At 38.5% G+C, this 19,500-nt stretch overlaps 1 protein-coding gene across 1 annotated transcript in view; it reads right to left on the reverse strand.

Annotated features, from left to right (window-relative positions):
• The window catches only part of LOC136863590 (alkaline phosphatase, tissue-nonspecific isozyme), a 208,647-nt gene extending 194,254 nt beyond the window's left edge, over nucleotides 1-14,393 (reverse strand). Inside the window, exon 1 of the mRNA XM_067139970.2 lies at nucleotides 14,174-14,393. Coding sequence (XP_066996071.2) covers nucleotides 14,174-14,287 — 114 coding nt within the window. The 5' untranslated portion in view covers nucleotides 14,288-14,393. The remainder of the gene's footprint in view (nucleotides 1-14,173) is intronic.
• Between the last annotated feature and the right edge of the window lie 5,107 nt (nucleotides 14,394-19,500).

Genomic DNA, 19,500 nt, shown 5'->3' on the forward strand with positions numbered 1-19,500 from the left:
ATTTCCGTTAAGACTGGTCACGCCTCCCAGCCACACATGAATATGCAGTCCATCAGAACAATGTTCATTGGGTTGATTTTCCTATGGTGTTGCGTAAAGGAAAATGAACCCTATAAAATTATACTGTAGGAGTCAGTAAATACGTCACGCAGACATACTTTCCTATAGTACGGTACGATAAGGTTCATTTTCCTTCACACGTCGGCATAGGAATAAAGAACACAACGAACATTGTTCTGATGGACTGCGAATTCATGTGTGGCTGGGAGGCGTAACCAGTCTTAAGGGAAGTAATGGATAGGAAGAACTTTGTGAGATACGAGGTTTTCATTCTAGGCCATCGAAATACATTTTTGTCAGCTAAATATGATTAAAAGTTCTTGGTTCTTGGGCAAATTTTTGTTTGCATTCCAGTAATAATCTACTGAAATATTTACGAAGTTATCTGATCACAGTGAAAACGGCACTGTATATAGTGAGATAAAGTGGAACTTTGACACTTCTCTCATCGCACATCCTGCTGGTGTTACAACTAGCTCCATCTATTGGAGTGTTAAAAACTACTTCCTCCAACTTCCAGGCTACAAGCTCTTGACACATGCATTGCGATGTTAAATAGGAACTTTTTAAATGAAAAACCTGATTCTTTTCAATGTTGTCACTTGGACCCTTTTTAATTTATAGTATTCATTTGTTAATTCTCCAAACATACATTACTCTGCTTTCTTTTTACGCAACGAGGTGTCTCCGTACCTCACTAGCAGAGAGTGTCAAGCTGTAAAAATTGCTAGTGTGTGGGCCTATCACATAGGCACGCTAGGACTGAGTCTATGAGCAGAATACAAATGACCGTTGAATGAAGTTCATTACTTATGATAAACAATTTCTCGAAAATTTACTGGGAACTTAATTACCAAATAATCACGATTAACGGAAATCACAAAATACGATTACTAATTATAATTAATTCAACTTAGTAAATAATTGCATACTTGTAATGATAATATCATATTATTAGTTCGTAACATTATTTTATTAGGTTTATGCAATTGAATTTGAAGTTAATTAAGTTGTCAAACGAATTCCTCTATTACAATACAACGTACTTTCACATCAGAGTTGTTCTGCTTCATCTGACATTTGGTGATTTTCTCTGAGGTATGGTTATTTTCTGTATCCTAGCAACATGTCATGGGTTTCCATTCCATTTTTATCTTTATTTTGCTGATAGGAGGAGTTTAGCAATTCGTCGTGTTGGAGCAGCTGACATTTTCAGCTTGTCTGATGGCAGGTTTTGAGATCTATCCACTAGAGTGGAGATTAATTCTGACCACAGCTTCTCTGTGGGACTGCTATCTATGGATATCTTTGCCTGTCCTTGACAGAGGCGGCATATCTTAGTGAATCTCTTCAGGGGGGAAATATCGAAGTGTATTTCTTATTACATAACGACTTGTAAAAATGGAGAAATTTAGCAAACGCATTATAACAACGGTCCGCTACTGTGGTGCAGTGGTTAGTGTGATTAGTTGGCCCCCGGAGACCGGGTTCGATTCCGGCTCTGCCATGAAGTTTTAAAAATAGTACCAGGGCTGGAACGGGGTTCATTGAGCCTCTGGAGGTCAACTGAGTAGACGGGGTTCGATTCCCACCTCAGCCATCCTCGAAGTGGCTTTCCGCGGTTTCTCACTTCTCCTCCAGGCAAATACCGGGATGGTACCTAACTTAAGGCCAAGGCCGCTCCCTTCCCTCTTCCTTGCCCATTCCTTCCGATCTTCCTATTCACCCCATAAGGCCCTGTTCAGCATAGTAGGTGTTGACGGGACGTCTGGGCGAGGTACTAGACCTCCTTCCCAGTTGTATCCCCGACCCAAAGTCTCACGCTCCAGAACACTACCCTTGAGGCGGTAGAGACGAGCTCCCTCGCCGAGTCTGAGGAGCAAACCAACCCTGGACATTAAACGGATAAAGAAAGAAAGAAAGAAAGAAAAAAAGAAATATTCTAACAGCAACTTTTTGAAATAAAGTATTAAAAGGTGCTTGATATTGTATATTACACATATTTAAGTGAATTTCTAGTTCCAATCTACTTCTTACGAAAATGGGACTGTAATAATAAAAAGCGCCTTACGTATGACACAGGTTGGAAGTACAAAACTGGAACAGGTAAATCATTTCAAGTTCTTAATATGTGTATTCTCTCAGAATCAGTGAGCTCGCAATTGCGATCAACGGTATTTTTAAGAAAGAAGTGACTTCGTGAATGAAACTACCTCTACGACGGTCTGTTATCCGAATTTGCGGTAGTAAGGAATGTTTTTTTCAAGCATATAGTTATCTATACATTCAGTGCATAAAAATTACAATTTTGGAATGAGCTCGATGGGCGAAGTAACAGGAGATCAGAGTGACGTTGGTCAGACATATTTTTTAATGAATAAATGATAAGAGGTGTGGAACTAAGTGAGGCCATTACGCAGATTCAAATAGAGGATTATGGCGATTCTTAATTAATTCACGGAGGCTTTCAGACTGAACAATGAAAGCTGTTACAGTCCAAAATTAAACTGTGCATTTACTTATTACCGTGGGCACAACCGATACAGATTATTTTTGGAATCTGAGTTATGTACGGACAAAACTCTTATTTTAGATGATGTTAATATAAACCCCAAATCCTTGTGATGACCCTGATGTCATATACACCTGACAACACAATCTTGAATGAGTATATTCCAAATACAGTTTGGTTGAAATATTTCGAGCAGTTTTCCTCTTTTAGGAACAAAAAATGACAGTTAAGAAGACAGACAGGCTGATACCAAAGAAAAGGTCTTACCTCATGTTTCCTAGGCAAAATTTTCCCATCTGTACGGGCACGTAGCGGGAAGAAAAGGCTGTTCTTTTCGCAGTCCTGTGTTTTATATATGTGTTGTAGCCCCTTCACCTCCGATGCGCAGATATGAAATCTTGAGGTTGTGTGGTTAAATTAATCGAAAATTGTCCACCTCCAAGGCTAAATTGTTAGCGTGCTGGCCTTTGGCCACTGGGGACCCGGATTCTATTCTCGGCAGGTTTGGGAATTGTAACCATAATTGGTTAATTTCGCTGGCATGGGGGCTAGGTGTATATGTAATCTTCAACATCATTTCATCCTCATAACGACACGAAGTTTGCCTACGGGCATGAATTCAAACGACCTGCACCTGACAAGCCGAACTTGTCCTCGGACAGTTCCAGCACTAAAAGCCATACACCATTTCATTTCAATTGATCATTACCATATTTCCACAGTTTCGTGTGAGTCTTGAGTAATGTATGAAACACGTTATCACGACTTGGTCCATCTTGGAGCTCCTAAGCGGCTACAAATTCGGCGTTGTCTAGACTCATATAAAATGAAGTTTTAAGTTTTCTTTCTTAATCTACGACCACTTTGTCACTGCGAGTACTGTTGTAAAAAGTCATCGTGCTTTCTTAATAGAGCAGGTCATGTTTAGTTTGAATTTTTGTTATCTTAAGGGCCAAATTATAAACAACGTTTATATGACATAAGAGACAGTAAGTTTAAATTTATGTCGCTTTCTGTCATTTCCTACCGTGAGTTTTTTTTTTCTAAAGTTAACTTTGTACTTCCTTCTGGAGAGGATTTTTATCGCACAAACTTTTGCTATCCAATGGACTGTTTGACGCCTTTAGTAGAGCATTATGTTGAAACTACGGAGGTCACGTGCACGCCTCACTAACTTGTGCCACTCCAACGAGCGTGTGAAAGAGAACGTTACCTCTGTTTTGCTAGCTTTGTAACTTGGTATTTTCAAGTCTGCAAATTTTTCTGTTACAAGAAACTGAACGAGTACACCTACATATCTTGTAAAGTGATGTATTTTGTGAGTTATATACCTATTTTTCATAGAATTCAAGAGTTGATTTGTATAATGCATTTTTCTCACTGTATTTCATGCTTCAATTCCGTGTTAGGCGTACATATTGTCATATTTGTTCAACGATTGTGTGGGTGTCGTTAATAATGTGCTGCTCATTGCTCACGGTAACTTATCCAATCGAAAAGCAGAGATCTTCTCAGGAGTGTAATACAGGCTGAATGGTGCGCACCGTTAATTAGCCATAGTATTACCAGGATATGGAAGAGTAATTTTTCCTTCAAGCATTTCAACGTAATTGTATCTAATTTTATGACCTAACTACCAGGAAAAAGAACACTAATTATATTTTCATTTACTTAAATAAAAACACATAACTCTTGCCAGGATCACTTATTCTCAATACTTATTAATTAAGTTTCATTTCACACGAATAGCATGTTTATTTATGAGTGGATACCCTTGCAATATCGATTAAGAAGAGAAATTAATTAAAACGAGATTGCTTGGTCATGTCTATGTTTCGATGTAGGCTATGAATGCGTAGAAATATTAACGAACATCTATCTGACAAAAGAAGACGTTTCACCACAGAAAATTGTATGATAATCTGACGCCTTCCCAATTTACATAATGTGATATCATTTAACATTAGAATACAAAATAATCTAAAATTATTATGAAAATATCGCAATTAATATTTTTGAGAGGGAGAGAGGATCCACAGGAGACAGCAGCCATATACCAAGAGGTATCGTGCGGTGACAGCATCAAATAGATAATAATTTTCGCACTATTTATCTTAGGATAAAATGAGGTTATATATTTTTTGAATTTTAAAATTCCCTTGTTGTACAACTATCAGCGACCAGGGAAACTTTATTTTTCTTTACATATATCGTACAAAAGATGATTTACCAGTGCCAATGAATCACGTAAAGCATCTAAACAAATGCCTTTGAGAAACGAAACAGGAATACCAGAACTAAGGAAGAAATGAACTGAAAATTTTGTGACAGATCCTCGCGCACCGAAGAGTCAGCCAATCACCTCCCAGCAACTGGCGGGTATGTCATATTTTTCTTCAAAGTTCTTAAAACAGGGTTCTTAGTGTCTCTTCTTTTCAGAATCAACTTCTTTGGCCTGTGAACTGTTACTCTCAAACCGTCTTTTTGGATCAATAACAACGCCGATGTTCCTCTTCCTGTCAATTGAGACAATGTCTGCGCGTTAACTGGATCCATCGTTAGAGTGCACTTCTTCAAAGACTTAAAATCTGCCAGATTTTTTGAGAAGTTCTGCAATACTGCTCCTGACTCTATGGTTCCTGTTATTTCTAGACAGTTCCCCTTTCGAGCAGAAACCAAGAACATGAGTGAGGGTTTCTATCTTGTTGCAGTGACGGCAACGGTTTCCACCTCGCAAAGCCCACCTGAAGTGACCCGCGAAGCGATCTGATTGGGTAACTTCAGCAATTGATAAAATGACAATAGAGCAAGATATCGACGTAAATTACATAAATTACGTATCAGTATGACCAACGCTCCAACGCTCATATACCCTGTTCAGGTTGTTTCCGACCACGCTGTATAGTCACCTCCTCATCTGCATTAAGGGTAATGAATTCATGTCGAAGATTCATTTCATTTATAACCTCATATTGATACAAAATTCCTAACATTTCTTGTCACTGAACCGTTCCGTTCATGGCCAATTAGAAGCAATATTAAGGTAACTGCGGTATGCAGATGAGACCACAAAGGAATGGGATAATATTGTGTAATATGGTGTAACACGACCCAACACTGCGCGTTCTTGAGGGCATCATAGCGTCAGTTTGGGGTGTAGTTCTCAGCCAGACAAAGAGGGAGATAAAGGTCTTCACTTCGGGGATTTTGATGTCAGTATCTCTGCAAGAAATATCGGGAGAAACCAGGCCTTGAAGGAAATATAACTTGAGAGATATCTCCATCCGCAGATGGAATATAATAATTATAAAATGATAGGGTTAATTAGAGCCATTTTCTGAGTGATTTGATATGCCTCATTAAGCTAGTTATCATCTCTTGGAATTAATAGGCATTTATCTCAAGTACCGTGAGAAGAATTTCAGCCCGGGAGACGCACACAAGTGGCTAACAAGGAAAGAAACATCGCGTCGCTTGGGACAGTCACTCCAGTAAATACTGAGCTGAAGGGGCGCGTTCCGTGTGTCGATTGCTCTTTTGTAGAACAAAGCATTCATACTTGTGTTTCGAAGTTAAGGATTTTCCTTTGTCGGTGCGCCAAGCGAACAGCAGATATGGTAACTGTGTGTCTTAAGTTTGAACAGTGAGGTAACTAAAATAATACCAGTGATAAATAATGTTTTTTCTTTGTCACAATGGTTCTTCGAATAAGTAAATCCGTGGTAGCCTGACGCTAATTTGTTCTAAGTAGGCGTAGGCTCGGAGTGAACAGAATAAATGGTATTGCATTAGAATGAACAATTTCACGTGGGCAGAAAGTTAGTTGCAGAAAAATTAGGCGCTTAACTTGAATAAATGCCATAACTGTAAATATGTTAATTTGTGTGGCATAAGTGTAAGAAAGCAGGAAGCCAGAACTTTATTCGTGAGTGAAGTCTGCGTGCTATCTTATACAAGTATCAGTCTAAATTTTAGGCAAGTAGCTACAAGGAGTGCTCATAAACGCGAGATAAGAACACAATATTTAAACAGTTATGTATGATAACACTGCATTTCCTTACAGTTGCCTTAGATCACAAACATTCGCCCACCAGTGCATCACGGCGTGTGCTTGTAGAACGAGGAGCTGAAAGTGGACATCATTAAACAGCTGGGAGAGGAAGATGCAGTACTGATCGGCGTTGGTCATCACGTCCGTTCGAGACAATATTAAGCAGCTGGGAGAAGAAAATCCATTACTGAGCAGCGTTTGATCATCACATCCGTACGAGTCACCAGTACGAGGTTCCCATTAGAAGAAAGAAGACAATGGTGATGTTCCTGGTATCAAGCCGAGGTCTGCTGCCCAGTGCCAACGTCAGTAACATGTGTTACTAAACCGGCCTTCCGCTATGGAGGATCGTTAAGTGTAGCAACTAATGAAGGTCAGACAGATTCTAACTTATAAGCCTGGGATAGAGTAGGATAGCTTCGCAAATATGTAAATAAATTTTAATGCCCTTCAGGCGAATATGTTAACATAGTTTACGCGCAGGACAGGCATGTACAGTTAGTGTAGTTTAATGGTTTGCATGTTATATCCATTGATTATAGTTTAGGTGGTTCTCTTTATTGCTGTATATATATTTGTCATTCGGGGAAAAAGGGCTGGATGTTTGTGCCGTCCCTAACATCCCTGCAACTCACACACCACACATAACAGTAGCCTACACCATAATAAAACGCAGTTACCTACACATGGCAGATGCCGCCCACCCTTATCGGAGGGTCTGCCTTACAAGGGCTGCACCCTGCAAGAAATAGCCACATGAAATTATTATTTATCATGACCAACGGGATATTTCCCAATTCCGATGTATTTGTTAATAATAATAATAATAATAATAAAAATAATAATAATAACTATTGTTTTTAGAATTGATAAAATTGTAGATCCAATTTAAATGGTGTTTAATGTTTGGACTTCTGCATAAACTATTTACTTTTTAATCAATATTCACTGTATTCTGTACTCTTTACCTTCGGGCTTCCTGTAGGTGGAGGAGGAATTCAAATTAAACGCGTATCATACCATGAACAGTTCACGTTTCCAGAAAGTAACTTAGAAAGTTAGACTTTCTTTATTCACTTCTAAAGTTGATTCCAGGGCTCGCTTTTCTGTTGATTTCACAAATAAATCAGGAGAGCTCAACATCCTTTGCAGCGAATTCTTCAAGTGTTGCATTCATGTTCTCAATTTTCCTTTTAGTCCCGTAAATGACACTGAGAACTGCGTCATAAGTAGCGTTTTTCACAACTTTATCTCCAGAGTTCATGGTTTTATGACAAACTATTCACATTTTGTTGTTAAAAGATTTATTTGTATTTTGAGTTTTAACTTTTAGGCATCTACGAAGAAGTTCTGTGGCGCAAAGTTAGTCGAAGGCTTATTTTATTTCTTCCATGATAACCGAGGGGATTGGGAGGGGACATTTATAACTGGTGGTAGTGCCATCTACCGTAATTCAGGACGTCGTTACCCGCATCATACTAAGAGCCCTTCGAACAAATGTAACAACGACTACTGGAGTAAGTCAAATCAGTCACTACTGACCTTCATTTAGGGCAGTCGCCCAGGTGGAAGATTACCTATCTGTTGTTTTTCTAGCCTTTTCTTAAATGATTGTAAAGAAGTTGGAAATTTATTGAAAATCTCCCGTGGTAAGTTACTCCAATCACTAACTCCCTTTCCTATAAACGAATATCTGACCCAATTTTTCCTCTCGAATTACAGCTTTATCTTCATATTGTGATCTTTCCTACTTTTAAAGACGCCACTCAAACGTATTCGTTTACTGATGTCATTACACACCATATCTCCACTGACAGGTTGGAACATACCACTTAGTCGAGCAGCTCGTCTCCTTGTTTTCAAGTCTTCTCAGCCCAAAACTTTGCAATATTTTTGTTACGCTACTCTTTGGTCGGAAATCACTCAGAACAAATCGAGCTGCTTTTCTTTGGATTTTTCAAGTTCTTGAATCAAGTAATCCTGGTGAGCGTCCCATACACTGGAACCATAGTATAGTTGGGGTCTTACTAGAGACATATATTCCTCTCCTTTACATCATTACTACAACCCCTAAATACCCTCGTAATCGTGTGCAAAGATCTGTAACCTTTATTTACAATCATACTTATGGGATTTCCCCAAAAAGGATCTTTCTTTATTATAACACCTGTGTACTTACAGTGATTCCCAAAAGAAACTTTCACCCTATCAACGCAGTCATTAAAACTAAGAAGACTTTTCCTATTTCTGAAATTCACAACTGGACTTTTAACCCAATTTATTATCATACCATTGCCTACGGTCAAACTCACAACATTATCGAGGTCATTTTGTAGTTGCTCACAATTTTTTAACTTATTTATTAACCTATATAGAATAAGCTCATCTGCAAAAAGCCCATTTATTTAGCGTATGATGAATACAATATGTACAGCTACCATCTCAAGTTCATAACTGGAGTTCCTTGTCAAACGTTAATAGCCAGAGAAGAGGTTTGCTTGAGACACAGTGTAAGTCCTCTATAGAGCCTCTATAAGCACGCAAAGGACACTTAAATGCAATGTGAACCACTGTCTGCACCTCTTCTCCGCAGTCACATTGCGGTGATGTCTTCCATCCCCATTTGAAGAGAGTTCCTCCACATCTACCTTGGCCGGTCGTAATTCGGTTTAGCATCCTCCACTGCCGTCTGGGAAGAGAAAAGCCATCTGGGCACTTGCAGGGGTTCTCGATGATGCGATGATGTGCAACGAGGATTGCTGTTGCCATTGCTCTTTCCAGGCGTCCGATACATTAAAGGAGGTGTCCTGTACATTCATTTCAGTACGCCAAGAAGGGTGTCTGTATTTCAGTCGTTTAGCTGTAGAAGGTGCTATGTCAGAATGAATAGGGAGGTGAGGATTCTTTTCTATTTTCTTCCGTAAGTTAAGCATTGACTGTAATCTTCTTAGGGATGGAGGTGGTATGTGGCTTCGGGTGGGAAGCCAGTGTGTGTTAGTTGGTCGGATACATCCTGTAATGGTACGTATTGAATGGTTCAGCTGGATATCTACTAATCCAGTGTGAGCACTGTTAAGCCAAGTGGAGAAGCAATATCCACCGACGGAATAAGAAAGTGCAAGGGCAGTGGATCTCAGGATTTGAGAATCAGCATCCCAGGATGTACGTGCCAGCTTGTTGCTCATGTCCATAGGTTTAACCTTAAATAACACTACACATGCCCCCGGGTGGTGCTAAGTAAGCAACATCAGAATAAGATGAGACCAAACTGTCGTATACGACCTATCGGTCAAGGGAAACGGAGAAGAAACACACCTAGAGGCCCTTCTCAGGGCCCTCAAGTTAGTAACATTGGCCCTTCAATGAAAATATGCAAAAAGCCTTATGTCCGATTCAACTTCTCTACTCATATGTATGCATAAGAAAACATAAAGGTCCAATAATACTGCCTTGAGGAATCCCCCTCTTAATTATTACCAGATCAGATAAAGATTCGCCTACTCTAGTTCCCTGAGTTCTATTTTCTAGAAACAGAGCCACCCATTCAGTCACTCTTTTGTCTAGTACAATTTCACTCACTTTTGCCTGTAGTCTCCCATGATCTACCCTAACAAATGCCTTAGATATGTCAATTGCGATACAGTCAATTTAACCTCCTGAATCCAGGATATCTGCTACATTTAGGCGGAATCCTACAATTTGAGCTTCAATGGAATAACCTTTCCTAAACACGAACTGAATTCTTTCGAAGCAGTTATTAATTTCGCAAACATGTCTAATATGATCAGAAAGAATGCTTTCCCAAAGCATACATGCCATGCATGTCAAACTGACTGGCCTGAAATTTTCAGCTTTATGTCTTTCACACTTACATATATATACATGGGCTACTATAGCAGCTCTCCATTCATTTGGTATATCTCCTTCATGCAAACAATAATCAAATAAGTACTTTAGATACGGCACTATATCCTAAACCATTGTCTTTAGTACATCCCAGAAACCTTGTCAATTCCAGGTGCTTTTCTAGTTTCCAACTTTTGTATCTTACTGTAAATATAATTATTTTAATATTTATCAGTATTAGCCACCTCCTCTATCTGGGCATCATCCTTGTAACCAACAATCTTTACATACTGCTGACTAAATACTTATGCCTTTTGAAGATCCTCGCGTACGCACTCCCCTTATTCATTAATGATCCTTGGAATGTCCTTCTTGCAACCTGTTTCTGCCTTAAAGTACCTATACGTACTCTTCAATTTTTCATAAAAATTTGTATCACTGCCAATTATGCTTGCCATCATGTTATCTTTAGCTGACTTCTTTGCTAGATTCAATTTCCCTGTAGGTAATTTTTATTTCTCCTTACTTCCTCAGCCATTTCTTACTCTATTTCTTTCCAACCTGCTCCTCCTTCTTAGACTCTTTAGTTCTCTGTTATAATTTAGTGGATCTTTACCATTCCTTACCACCTTTAAATGTGCAAAACTGTTTTCACATTCTTCAACAATTGGTTTAAACTCATCCCGTAGTCTGTTTATAGTTTTATTTACTGTTTTCCCCCTGTCATATTTTATAAAAACTCAATCACGCCTGTTTTATCAGCCATATGTTACTGCTGTATAGTCCAAATTTTAAGACCTTCCTTTCTATCACATTTATTTTTAACTACAAGATACACAGTTTCGTGATCATTAATGCCATCTACTTATATTGCTTCGGTTTCTGCATAGAGCTCATCTGGTTTCGCCAGAGCCATGTCCAGAATATTATTCCCTCTAGTTGGCTGCATCTTAGATGTTAGGCCCCTTTAAACAACAAGCATCATCACCATCATCCCAGTTGGTTCTATCACTTTCTGAGTTACCTGCCCTTCCCCTGTTAACGTATTTGCCATTTTTGGTTATGTTTCCTGTCGTTCGCACTTCCTTCCCAGTTGACATTCCTTTCCATATCGTTTGCTACATAGCTGATTATCTTATCAAATAATTCTGAATCAGCGTCAGCGCTACCATTTCCTGGCCTGTACACTAAAGACATCACGTTGCCTATTATCTTCAGAGATGAACCTTACATCTAGAAATTCATGTCTGTCATCTTTAACTTTTTTGTAACTTACTAATTCTTCTTTCACCAGAATGAAAACTCCCAATCCTACCATTCCTACCCTATTTATACGACACACACTCCAGTTCAGTGGGAATATTTCTGCATCCATTGTCATTTCTCAGCCATGATTCAACGCCTATTACAGTATCTTTTAATATATGTCTATTAAGTTACTTAATTCTATTCCTTTCCTTACAATACTTCTACATTTCAACACTACTTCATGGTGGTAAATAGCCCACATCACCTTTCTCATATTCTTCAGATTATTCTTACTGTCTCGTTTTTCATTTCCGTATTACACTTGCAGTTTATCAACAATAGATTATTTTTCGTCTCCCTGTACCACCAATACTCTTTCCTAGAGCAAGTTCTATCCCGATATTTTTTTCATTTTTAAGCCCTGTGCCTTCGTCTTTTCAACATGGATATTCCGCCTTCTACGTCAGGTACATATGGCACTGAGCCACACACGCCTTGAATCTATTTGTTTCAACATCGCCTCGGTACTCAATTCAATTAACATATACGTGGTCTACTTCACAGGTGAACCCGCAAAACTATTCCATATTATGTGCACCTACCTCCAGATATCTCTTTGCAAATACAACACATTTCTTCTATTTATATCTATAAACATTTTTTCCAGTTGAATTGCTACTCCTGAACTCATTTTTGCCGCCACAGTTTTTACATTTTTTGGTAAAGACACTGCTTAGGCCAATGACTGAATTTTCAACGAACATAATCTCACCATACCATAACTTACAACACATCCTGTCATTGATGATATTCGCACAGATATTTAGAACATTAATACGATATACAATACTGTTTCCACCCGTAGACGTAGTTACATAATTTCAAAGTCATAATCAATTTTAAAATGTTTGCCTGTAGCACTCTATGGAATTTCTCCTTCCCGTGAATTAGTTGTTTTATTTACATCCTGTTTGTGATAGTTTCCTGCAATCCGTCTCAAAGAATACCTTTCTTTGCCACTTCTCACAGACTATACAAAAATCTGATGCTGATAGAACTTCATGCAATGATAAACATGGTGCTGAAGTTGTTGGCAAAAGAAAGAATATTACAATATATATTTGATGAACAATCTCTCTTCCAAATGTATATAATGAGGTCAAAGAATAACTCGTCGCTGTTCGGAAAAAAGGTTATAACACACAATGCTCCTCCCATCCATTATTTTCCTTAAGACTGGTCACGCCTCTCAGCCACATATGGATATTTAGTCCGTCAGAACAATAATCGTTGTGTTCATTTTCCCTTGCTTACGTATAAAGGAAAATGAACCTTACCGTACCGCACGCTAGGAATGTATATTTGCATGACTTATTTACGCACTCCTACTGTATAATGTGCCTTTCATTTTTCTTTACACGGTAGCATACGAAATTGAACGAAACGAAGAATTGTTCTGATGGACTGCAAATCCATGTGTGGCTGAGAGGCATGACATATCTTAAGAAAAATAATGGATAGGAAGAATATTCTGAAATATAACCTTTTGCCCGAACAGCGACGCACTATACTCTTATAATTATTCATTGACAACACAAGTAAATAACGCAGCAAGAACTTGAAAAGTCTGGAAACTTCAATGAAATGTTGTCTCAGAGGCCACGCCCACTCCAAGCTCCCTGAAGCATGCATCATTTTACTTAAACGCAAATATCTAAAAAGAAATTACTTTATATTTTTGCATGAAAACCTGTATACAGGTGAAGGAATATGTGCTATTTCAGATGAAACATTAAGATGTTATTTTTATGAATTTCCTAGTGTATGAAGTCCTTTACCGTTCTGTTTCATGGTTTACTTGCTGTACCTTGGTGATATCTGGATGGACTCCGAATAACTGATTCATAAACATTAAGTAACCAAAATAAAAGGAGCGAGGATAATAGCTGCTGGTAAAAACAGGTTGAAACAACGTTAGAGGGATACTCGGTATGAGGAAATAAAGCTGAATGTAGGAATAAACTCGATGGATGCACATGAAAAATCAAGTTATACAAGCAGAAGTAATGATAAATATTTTGTTTCACGTATTAATAACATAAGACCTACTGTAAGTAAATTTAGAAAAGCTCTGTGGGCAATTGCCTCCGAACACAGTATGACAGTGGAAATATTCGAGCGTCGGAGGATCTGGTTCACTAAAGACCGTCAACATTTTACGTTTAAAGAAGACACATTTTAAATACCTCGACTGACATTGTGTCGTCAGGAAATTGGGCGTTTATTCTCTATAATCCATAGAGTTTCAATTAAGCCATTCGGTCAACATGTGGTCAAAGAAATGACCTCAATATAAAGTTAAATTCGTCCATCGGAGCACACCAATTGGGAAATTACGATATTAACCCATAGATCATTGTAAGAGCTTTCAAAAACGAAAGAAATGCAGAACTTACTTTTGCTAAGGCTACTGCTGGAAATTTATCCCATGCCATTTCATATTCCTCGCCCTGGTGTCCTAGGCGTTGTCCGCGAAGGATCCTTGACGCTGTCACGGTAGCAACACCCATGCCATCTCCGACCACTAGGATGACGTTCTTAGCACGTGGATGAGGACCTCTACTGTCTTGAAGTCGACGTCTTATCGCTGCCCGCGCTGCCTCATACCAGTACTCACGATCTGCAATCACAAGGTGTCATCGATACGTCACTTTACCGCAGTAGCTGTAAGAGAAATTTCTCTATCATAGCTCAGAAACATGAATGACTCTATTTCATACTGCGTTTTATAGAATGTTAAATTGATTTGGTAAATGTTTTAAGATCGTACGAGAACGTCACTTATAATAGGAATGAAAGTGAGAAAATAAATTCATATCATATTCGACCAAACAAAATTTACAATAGGAAAAGCATTTAGAACGTAAGTGATAAAACAAATGGATATCTTCAGGTTACTGAAATAAATACAAAAAAAGAGACAAAGTCAAAGAATCGAATTATAAATGTCTAACATTATTTCTGTGCTGGAAAAGAAAGTCAATTATTTATATTTTTAATCATTTATTTTATCAATTCATTTTAATTGACTATCAGTTACCGTATTACTCTCGATGCTGTAGTCAGACAATTATATTTGAACGCGGCTATTAATTAAAGTGGACAGTTCAATTATACTGAAACTAAGTCTTCAGCATTGTCTCTGTCAAATTTTATCTCTTTCCTTGGTCTCTGCATCAATAAACGTGTTCTTGATTAAAAAATATCAGTGCCATCCATCTCAGTACAGGCCAAATCCATGAAGATCCTTGTAAAGGTGGAAGGTAGAAATTCCACTATCTACAACCTCGGCAATTGGTGGAGTAAAGTGGTTAGCTCTGCGCTCGGCCGCCTTTTCCCCCTGGAATTAACCCGGTACTCATTTTTCGTATAGACTGAGTGGAGTCCAGGACCACATGCACCATCGGAATTGGAAATCAGGTTTCTTAAATTTTTCACTCCCTAATTGAGTTGAATCAAGTACGTCTTTTGCCACATAGGCTAGGCAGCCCGTGTCCAGGACCGTGGCTAAGAAGCATTGCTTGTTCCACAAACTACAGTATATTTATGATCGAATAGACGGTCCCCAATGCAATTGTTTTTCGCTTGGTTCACATTCTCTTTCATTCTACTCTAACTATCACATCAAACTTTGAAAAATATAACGATTGTTGTACTTGCATCACTAATGGACCAAAATAACGATTATCACCCTTCACTACTCAGTTATTCCATAACCGACGTTCCAGTTCCCTGGTTCACATATGATTCTTTGGCATATAAAATTACAGTCTTCAGAAAATACACGCTTCATTTATACAAGACAAACACTTTACCCGCTATTTTGTCGCATGATGCATACACCAAATCACAAAGAAGCATTTTCCGGGAAAACTGCTGAAGTTAAGGAGGCATTGCTCGATATATTTATGAAGAAAATATGATTCCAAGTACAATTACTGTAATTGGGGATCTCTTTAATAGGAATAACCGTTCGGCTGTCGATTCGCCTTTCACCATCCGGATGCACAATTTCTTGACTTGCTGTACCACAGTCTTTGTTGGGATCAGATAGTGAGCAGGCGTATTTGGTAAAAGTCTGGAAGTGCAGGAAAAGCAGTATGGGTGTAACAGAAGTACAATAAATAAATAAATAAATAAATAAATAAATAAATAAATAAATAAATAAATAAATAAATAAATAAATAAATAAATAAATAAATAAGGCGATGGCACAGCCATGTCAAGTTGATCAAGACGGACTGTAAAGTAGGAGTTACTAAAAGGATGGGACTGGCAGAATTGTTGATGGCGGCAACAATATTGGCCATCTGTTCGTAACTGGGTGTATCGAGATGATCACAGGCCCATTGTCATGGAAAGACATGAAGAAAATCAAGGAAGTTGTGCGCGAAGCTTCTCAAGCTGACTAGACCAAATGAATGATCGAGGTGCAGTATAAACAAATTTACGAAATGAACTAACAGAAATAAAAGAGAAGATAGGGGAAATGAAAGAAAACAGAGCCATCAGAAGATAAAGGCGCTAGAAAAAGAAGTTCGAGTACTTCTATGGCGGGGTAACAGAAGAACGGAGGAGATGAAGAGAAGGAACATTATTATTTACGGCCTGGAGAAAATTGAAAGAGAGTCCAAGACGAAATTGGTGTAATCAGTCTTAAAGCTAATGAGAGAGAATTTGAGCATTGACTGTACTGAAATGCATATAGATGATTTGTGCAGGATGGGAAGGTGTATGGGAAGAAGTCCTGTTAGAATTAAGTTTGTTTCTTTACTAATGAGAAGCGGAATATTAAATAGTGCCCAGAACTTGAAGGGCAGCAGGATTGGAATAAAAAGGGATATGGAGAGAAAAAGTCTCCACAAGCAAAGAGTTCTGCAATTGCATTTACGACTAGCAAATGTACCCGTGCTTCGCAACGGTATTCTACATTGTATACGGTTTTCTCCGTAAATTACTATAAAGGCAGTGAGAAAGACTATATAAAATTGCACCTACAAACGGACTTCACACACAGACGACTCATTCAGTGTTCTACATAGTTGTTCCTATGACATTTTCTCATACTTCCTATATTTATGGGTTAGATTCAGTTTGTCATTGAATGGGGTGAAATGTGGTACAGTTTTCACATACTACTTTACTGTTTTGTTACTCATGTGACCCTGGAATCAAAAAATTTTGCGAACATATGGCCACTGGCCATGTCAATGTGCGTGCCCAATGTCATGATGCATCTTTCCCATAAGTGTGCCAAACAAGAACATACACGTGTAAAAAGTATAAAATTAACTTGAACTCAAGAAATTCAGTACAATTTAACGAATAAGAGATAGAGATAGGACAAAATGTCATAGGCACAAAGTTTTAGATTTCTCCAAATTGAAACGCGATCTTTTGTGATATGACTTACGGTTTAGCCACCAATTATTCCGAAAGGAAGGTCTGCGCCGTCGTTAAAATTGCATCCATACCCCAATATTTCCGGGGCCAAAAGTTATACATTTGCAAGCCTGGAAGTTGTATATTTTCAAAGAAAAGATTGTCCAGGTTTCGGGATTAGCACTCACATATATAACGGAGTAATTAAGGAAGAAAGTAATACAGTGAGAAAGTTGAAATTGATAGAAAATAGGATTAAAAATGAGGACAGCGGGATGAGTACAAATATGTAAATTCCAAGAGAATGTATTGGAAAATCAAATGATCCTCAATAAATTATGCTGGTATGAGTTATGAATATAAGAAGGCGGTAACAGAGTAGACATTTAGGCGGAGGGATTCTTAGGTAAACAGATTAGAAGATGACTAATGGTGTTATTACTTAAGCTATTCGAGGACGGTTATAACCTCCAACGATATTCCGCCAATATCCCTCAGAATGTCCGATTGACCCCTCTCTTGCTTTCTACTCAAGGAACAACAACGAATTTACAGGAATTATGACGAAAATGGCAATACGTTACTTTCCTGCTGGCTAGCAATCAGAGACGTTGCCATGGTAACCTGTAGGTTCGTTGTCGGTCTGTCGGTCGCTCAATGCAGAGCATCATATCCGCTAAAAATAGTAAATTTCTCCGTCATTTGAAGAGTAAGGTAAATTTGAACATAAAAAATGTTGTTTATAATGAAGGGATGTTTCACATAAAGTTCTTGGTGTTTACAGAAAATCAATAGTATAAGAGAAAATGGAAGAAAGCCGTTATGGTTTTCCTATAAACCCCCGTGTATTCAAAGATTTCAAAACGATATGCATAACAAAACCGTCGCCGGGATGAGTATACATTAAATATGACGTTTGGTCGAGATCTATCCAGCCGTGGTGGTGGAACAAACAGACAAGCAGACAAACGGACAGACACGAAAAATAAAAACCTCCGATTCCGTCTTGAGTTGACCTAAAACGGATAAATATCTGAAAAATTGGCAAAACAAACGAAATTACAGACAGTTCTATTTAATGAAAGCGTCTGACCTCCAAATAAGCTAACATTGTTATAAAGGGAGTGAAAGCGAAAAGTAGCCGGCACTTTAGTCGGTGATGACGCGCAGGTGGGCTGGCAAAATGCTTGCCTTACTCTCGTGTGGTGGGGAAGAGTGCCCAGTCGGGTATCGCAGCGAGAATGGTTAGCGCTAAATGTAAGGAATTAGTGTTTGGTTTATGAGTGGAATTCTTGTTCAGCGCACGTTATTAGTGTTGAATTAATACACTTGTTGAACGTATTTTGTGTTATATGGTGACGTATTTTATTGGATAACGGATATTTCTAGTTCTGAAGGAAACGTCTAACAGGAACGTTCGCAAATATCTATGTCATTTCCGTGGCACTGTAATACCAAGTTATTCGAGAAATTGTGAGAAATAGTGTCTGGTTTAAACATAAAGAGAGAGACCCATAGGTGAGTTTATTAACGGAGTAAAGGCTTGCAGATCATGAATGGAAGTCAACCCGAGGAAATTTTCACTCTGATTTTCAGTGAAAGGTGATATTTAATAAATATCGTCATTACGGGGATTGAGTCTGCTACACCTTTTTCCTTACAATGTCAGTAGTTCATCATTTAGCATCATAGGATTTAAAAAAATGCTATTTGTTCGGGGCGTCGACCTATAGAAATCTTTAGCCCCTACTTGCAACATATGATATGAACCTGCGTGTAATTGAAATTGCGGAAGTGTGTTGAATGTGAGGAAAGGAACATTAAGGGCGACACAAACACTCAGTCCCAAGGCCAGGGATATTAATCATTTACAATTCAAACCTATGACCCGACCGAAAATCGAACCCGGGGCCGCCGGGTGGCAGACGGACGCGTTGCCCCCTACACCGCGGAGCCGGACCTCATAGGATACGGCTGCAGCGTAAATTTCTGTCCGTGTTTGCTGAATCTACTATGGTATTGTCGATACTTTTCTGTTAATTATGACGGGCGGGATTATTTTACATTTCGATGGGCATGTAAATTGTCAAATTTCAAGATTTCTGGACACTCAAAATCTGTTAAATTACTTTTCACGGTGAGAAAGTCAGTGTATAGCGCCGGGTTACTGCGCCCAGAATAATTTACCCTGTTGCGTTATTCAGTGTGATATGGTTAGCGCGGAATATTATGTGAAAAACTTACTTCATCCTTTTTTTAATGTTGACGGAGAAAGAAAAGTAATTTTCCTACCTCCGTTAGGGCGATGTCACAGGAGTCTAGCAATGGATTGCGGGAAATT

This window comes from Anabrus simplex, chromosome 1 (genome assembly GCF_040414725.1).
Source record: "Anabrus simplex isolate iqAnaSimp1 chromosome 1, ASM4041472v1, whole genome shotgun sequence".
NCBI classification, from domain to species: Eukaryota; Metazoa; Arthropoda; class Insecta; order Orthoptera; family Tettigoniidae; genus Anabrus; species Anabrus simplex.